Below are 6,671 nucleotides of genomic sequence, written 5' to 3'. Positions count from 1 at the left end.
ATAAAACCCCATTTAACCTGGTCTTTAAGTTACACCTGTTCTTCTCCCTTAAAAATTTCAACGAGTCTCACAACGCCGTTCGGGCCGGCCGGGTGGACGGGGCACGTCTCCTCCTCACGGTGTCGCAGCACGCCGTGAATCGGCCAGACCGAACACAACAGAGACAATTTAAAAGAAGTTTTAAAGACCATTTAGACAAGGCTTACATTTCTACACTTCCCTGATGGGCCACCTAATCAAAAAAAAAAAAAAAAAAAAAAAAAAAAAAAAAAATCACAGCTACTACTTTCATCCCTTGTTTTAATCCTTTGCCACACAGCAACTAGTTATATACTGGGTAGAAACTACTAAAAAATTCCCTGCAAATAAGCTGCCTTTCAGCTGAGGCTATGGCTCCTATGCATTGGGTGTTTGAGGAGTTGGGTTTGTTTTTTCTCTTTCCAAAAAAATTCTCACTTGAAAAATACTGAAGCTCTCCCTGTCGGCTAGTTCTGATTGCGTGTCCAGTTGGCTTAACTGTCAAGAAACCGCTACAAATGGAACGACTCGAGTAGAAAAAGAGCAGTCAACCGAGTGCAACTTCTGACTTGGCAAGTCCTTCGCAGGAGCTCTCTAACTAGGCTACGAACTCTGTGGAGCCTCCAGATTTCTCGCCTACCTTACTCGCCACGTTCACGTTTCAAACTGCGTCAGCAGGGCCCGAACCTCGGGAGTGAGCTGCTTAGCAGCCTTGGCTGCCTCTGTGACGGCCTTGCGGTACAGACCCTTTCTCTTCTTATTAAAGCGCAACTGGAAGCTTTCTAAGAAGGGGGAGAGCTGTGCAAGAGCAAGGAAAGATGTTGTTGTGGAGCCAAACCACGAGATACGAGCCTCCTGTCGAACTAGAAGGCCGTTATCTTTCCGGCTCACAGTTATAGTGAGGATACGGGCTGGCCACCAAGGGAAGCCATAAATCTTGGCCCAAACAATGTCCCCTACGCATACGGTCCTGCCATCTGGCGTGACACATTTAGAGACGTTTTTGGAAAAGACTTCCGTTTTCAAGGAATTACTGAGCTTTTTCTCTTCCTTTGAGGAGGAGGAGGAGGAGGAAGGTGCATGCATGCTGCCTGGAGGAAAATCAAAGCTTTCGGTAGAGCTACACTCAGAGTTGGTAGATTTCAAATCATCTGTGCTATCGCTACTACAGACTGACGCACTGGAAGAGTCAGATTTCTTTTGATTAAGGGTCATGTAAACCGTTATATTGCTTTTGCTGCCTCTCTTGCCCAGTGTCTGGTGTTCATCCTGATCAACAGTGACATGCACTTCACTCGTGTCCTGAACCTCACTGCTGGCCTCTTCGGGGCCTTCTGAGGGGCTCTGAGTTTCTGAAGGGGCCTCACCTGCTGAGCGGGTGGAGGAGCAGCGAGACTGCGGCTTAGTTGCCATCTTGCCGCTCCGTATTTTCTCAAGTCCTGTCTTGAGAGAAGAGTCATTTTCTTCATTCCGATACCTTTGTGGCTTTAAACGCAATCGGGGTGGGAGGGAACCTGAGCTGGTGTTCTGGAGACGCCGCGTGAAGTGGACCTTTGAATGTGCATTTTTGGAAGAGGAGGTTGCACTCTGCTTCTTTTGTGCCTTTTCTTTGGCCATTTTCAAGACTTCCCGAGCTTTTGCATGATCCATGTTTTTGCTCTGGAGAACTTTTTTTGTATTTAACTGCGCTTTTGAAGTATTTGCTTGTGCGGAAACTTTAACCACTCTGCTTCTGCCGTGGGCAATATTTGAAACCTTGACCACAGCATTCCTTTTCTGGCTTTCGTTTTGGCTTTTTCCATCCACTTTATGGTCAGTCTTAAGTTTTTTATTCACAGTAGTGACACTCTCGTTTCTTCGCTTTTTGTTATCCTCATATTTTGAAGAGTCACTTGCATTGCCACCTTTTTTTATTTCCTTTTTTTCTGCAACGACACTGTTTTTGCACTTGTCGCACAAGACCTGCCGGGGCCGTAGTTTGATAGCATTCATGATGGAAGTGGGTTCCTCCCTGTACATTTTACGCTTGGGCCGCTTAATTTTCCGGGGCGGAGGCTGAGGTATTGACTGGTTATATGTGTCCCTGATAAACAAAGGAGGAGGATATGGTGCTCCCTCATGAAAGAGAGGAGGTGGTTTAGAAGTCCACAGGCTTTTGGCTGTGCTGGGTTCTGATGGCTGCGTGAGCGAGGAGTCGTCAGGGACCGCAGCATTGGATTCACACTTCACCTGTGCCTCGTCTTGGAATGGTTTGCTTTGGAGCTGCATGGCTTCAGGCTTATCCTTGTATTCCCTTTTAGGAAATATGGTCACAGGGATTCCATGGGGTCCAAATCTTAAAGAGAAAAAAAAAAAAAAAAAAAGTTAAAGGTTTTAAGGGATCTTTTCTTGCCTTTACTAAAAAGCATTTGAAAACCTCTCTGCATGACGTAACCACCAGTCGACAGACACGAGTCCAGGGGAAATGAAAGCTTTGTATCTAGCCTTACGGCAGGAAGCAGGACACCAAAACCAGGCCTGCAGAGAACACGAAATACGCAGCTTCACTTACGATCGGCTTCTCTGGCATCACCAAGATGCCCTGGAAATGTTACAAAAAACATCACCTAGCGACAGCAGTAAAAGAATCAACTTTACACGTTCAGAAAATGCTTGAACATACACACTACACACTCACCCCATCAGTGCTAAATTTATCCAGGATTAATTTCCATATGAGAGCCAACTTATGGGAAGAAGACATCTTCAGGGACTTTTACAGAACTCTTCCATTTTTAGCAGAGCACAAAAGGCTGTTTCAGGTTTAGTCGAGGCAAATACAGACTGCAAAAATACTTGTGCTGAACAGAGAGTGCCATCATTTCTCCTAGGCCATTCTATGATTCTATCATTTTTCATCCACAAAAGATTAGCACTTGATTATCTGATGCATCACAGCCTCCAACTTGTTAACCTATTAGCTAGAGTTCCTTCCAGCAAAATTACCCTTATTTCACCACAGAACAGCCATTCCTCCCTGCTGGGTGAGCAAACCTTTGCCTGCTTTTCTCCAGACAGCTCTAGATCTCTGCTGCCCCATCTGACTCGGGACTTGTCACCACCTGATCAGCTCCAAGAACAGGGCGAAAAATCCAGCATGACTTAGGCATTAGCTCACACTCCTGCCAGAACAGAAGGAGCATCCTGCCTAACAAGCACCCAAGGCTTTCCGCAAAGGGTTGTGCTAAGGCAAACCTCTCATGAGTTTGCAAGGCATTATGCCCGCCTTGTCCTGGGAGAAAAAAACCCCAAATGCTAAATGCATTCATTTGACAACAATATCTCTCTTTCAACCCCCAGAGCAGGGCAGGACTGATTATAAAAGCTTGTCTAACCTTCCTTCTGTTCCCCTCCACAACCCCCCAGCCGAGGTCCCAGCCTCACGTGGAGCTCTTGCTGGGCTGCTCTAGAGCTCTGCTGGGCTCCGGCTCCCAAACACACGCTGGTGTTTGGCCTCCAGTAGTTGGTATTTTAATAGCCTGACAACGTGATAGACCAGGTTTCAATTCAAAAGCCAAACCGCCCATTCTGAATCACTAAACAAACACTATCATGTTTATCCCACCCCACCTGACAGGAGAACAAAGTAATTACCCCAGACTCGTCCTCGGGTTAACAGCAGTTCGTGGTGCACTGCAGCTGCTCAGCTGCAACACCCTCGCAACTGACTGAACTGAAGTTTATTTACAATCTATGGCTGTCTCTCAACTGAATATAAAATGCTAAGTACTGGCCTGTTTTCCATTCACACTCCTGTAAGAAACAGGCAGTTTATTCAAGTGCCTACACGCTGGTGCTGCTTCTTCAAAACTGATTTGGATACGTGTGAGAAGATTCTTTACACTGCCCAACACAAGCTGTCACTTGCTTATCCTTCGGCTTACCTGTTAAGCCTCTTTTTACCCTTAAAAGTTGCAGCTGAAGCAAACAACCCAAAACTAAATTATCTGTCCAGTTTGTACTTCACTACAAAAGACCAGAAATGGCAGACAACCTAAGCAAGGGAAACCAAACAATTCCGTCATCATAGAAAAAGAAGGGAAGTTGAACACGTGGCAGTTTCCGGTGCAGTGTCAGCGTGAGCCCTGGTGTTACCCTGCGCCTCAGTGCTGGAACATTCACAGCTTGCACCTCGGGAGGGAGGGGCAGCAGCCCAGGTGGGCAGCTCGAGCAGTTCTGTCCCTGCCCACGGGCTGATGAGTGCTCTCTACCACAGAATACCCCAGCACCCCAAGAAAGACCCCTTCTGAGGTTTGGACGTGCTCCAGCTGAATTTCACGTGTCCCTCCAGACGTGAGCAGCAGAGCTGAACGCAGTCTGCTGCATCAGTGAAGGGTACAGCGAGCTATAAACATTTAGATTGAGGCATCTCCCCAGCCTGCTGTCTGGCAAAACCCAGAGGGACTCACTCAGAAGTCCACCAAGTGTCAAGAAGTTGCTTTTCCACACTTTGCCTTACACTACGGATTACATGTAAGTTGTTTCATTCCAGGTAGGCCTTCGAAAGAAACTATCAGCTGCAAATAACTAAATTAGCAGTATTTTAGCTGTTACTTGCATCAGGAACTTCAAGACAGGGCGAGATGTCTGCTGTGCCAAGTTCGGTCCCAGGCAAATACCCCAAGAGTAGAACCAGACAGCAGCGTGATACTGAATGGGCAAAACCCCTGCAGAAGAAAATCATTGGTAACTCTTTTCCCTGTCTCAGAAATGGCATTTCCTAGTCCTTCACGAGACGCTTCCACAGTCCAGCGCACAGGCCCTTCTTCCAGAAGGCCCGTACTCAGGGAGCTGAGCATCAGTGGCCGTGACCAGGAGAGAGAGGCGTGCAGCGGACTGCAAGGAGCTTCTCCAGAACAATCCTACGTAAGCACCTCAGCTCTCTCATCCTAGATTTCCCTTCTACTGCCTCACAAGCAAAATCAGTGCTCTTAGCACTCCAAATGCATAAAAGAAAGCTGAAAGGAAAGCTCAAGCGTACAACTAACACTAATACTGCACCTTAGACTATCCTTGCCTTCAGCACCTGCACAATGCACAAGCCAAACCGCTGCAGAACGCAGCAGCCGGAGCAGATTTTTTTATCTAAGACACAAAACCAACCTAGACTGAATCGCTGAAGTCAGAATCTGTCTCACAAAAGGCACTGTTTTAACAAACAAACTAAAATCTCCCTCCCCGTCTACCTAAAAATTAACAAATTGTAGAATTAGACAACATTCACAGATATCATCTCCTGCCAGCTATGTAACAGCAAATGAAGACATCATTCCTGTGAATGATGTGTCTGTACATAAAAATGTGACTAGTCAAGACACAGTCCACCTGAAGCACCAGATAAATTCGGTAAGCCCAGAGACAGAATATTCCAACAGCTGAGTGCACGGTGCTTCTCTTTGGCCTCATCCTATAGCAAGTTGAGTCCATAGACACTTAATTTTCAGATGATCTTTATTTCTTCCCTGTTGAATGAACTTCTCCAGGATGATATAAAAATTACGGAGAACAGTGGTAGAAAAAACTTAGGAGTGAAACAGTAAATGAGAGAGAAGAGAACGAAGACAAAGAACAAGGTGAGAACAGAGTGAAGGGAAAACAAAGCACGGCCTATTTTTAAGAGAAGCAGCAGAATGAAGACGTGATGTTAAGAAATCTGTTCAAGACAAGGCACGACACAGCATCTAATTAGCTCAGCGGTGAGCACAAGCATTTATCACTTTTACTAGAATTCCAAGGCCTACTTTCATACATCTAGTTGGTGGACCTGGCAGAAAAGCGCTTCTTGTATAATCACAACAATAATCTGTTATCCTAACCACATGGCTGAAATAGCTTGGATTGCCACGTGCATGTAGGTCATGTGAAAGTATTTGGTTTATCTACTATAGAGATGAAGATGGACTAAAAGGCTTGCGTTTAAAAATGGCTAAAATATCCAAGCAACGTAACTCAGTCGTATCATGACGTTTACTGATCCAGTCAGTAAATGACCAGGCAGTAGAAGATCACCTCTTAAAAGAAATCTCAGTTACCCTGCCTCAGTGAGGCTACACACGTTGCACACTGAAGTACGATAAAGGAATGGCCTTGTCTTTACTCTAACAAACTATATTTTCTTAATATTGACCCCAAGTATCACCTGTCCCTTCTATAACATTAGTCTCCTCCAGAAAAGGCTGTTCTTAGAAAGACAACACTCCAATTACTGTCTGCTTAAAAAAAAATAAAAATCCATGTGTGCCTAAGTTCCAGCTGCGCGTTGTGCAGCCCACTCGTGTGTGACATAATATAGTTCTGCCTCAGACTATCACCTGAAGGAATAGAAGGATTCATTAATACGGGATCTCAGATGGTAAAAAAAAACTTATCTCCAAGAAGTTTTACAAATAACCAGGGCAATCAGTAGGATCTAATCATATTTCTGCTGTACGTATCATGTCAATATATGCAGGCATTGAAGACATAAATAGCAACAAGACTTATTTAAATAAGAGAACTCTGTTTAAAGAAGAGACTAATAATGGGGTAGATGAGATCAATTCTGGCAGTCAGGGGTCTTTACACTGAGAAAAGCTTTCAGCTGACCAGGGTGTGCAGAGGCAGAAATAGGGCAA

General features: G+C 45.3%; 1 protein-coding gene across 1 annotated transcript; it reads right to left on the bottom strand.

The window, feature by feature from the left end:
- Nucleotides 1-672: 672 nt before the first annotated feature.
- On the bottom strand, nucleotides 673-3,097 carry PWWP2A (PWWP domain containing 2A). Its single transcript, XM_009874938.1, has 2 exons — nucleotides 3,018-3,097; nucleotides 673-2,353 (listed from the first exon to the last, which is right to left on the bottom strand). The coding sequence occupies exons 1-2, from the start codon at nucleotides 3,095-3,097 to the stop codon at nucleotides 673-675; spliced, it is 1,761 nt and encodes a 586-aa protein (XP_009873240.1).
- Nucleotides 3,098-6,671: the final 3,574 nt, after the last annotated feature.

Source organism: Apaloderma vittatum, unplaced genomic scaffold (genome assembly GCF_000703405.1).
Source record: "Apaloderma vittatum isolate BGI_N311 unplaced genomic scaffold, ASM70340v1 scaffold39668, whole genome shotgun sequence".
In the NCBI taxonomy this organism is placed as follows: domain Eukaryota; kingdom Metazoa; phylum Chordata; class Aves; order Trogoniformes; family Trogonidae; genus Apaloderma; species Apaloderma vittatum.
The sequence above is the reverse complement of the archived record's forward strand: the minus strand, read 5'-3'. Positions and strand labels throughout refer to the sequence as shown.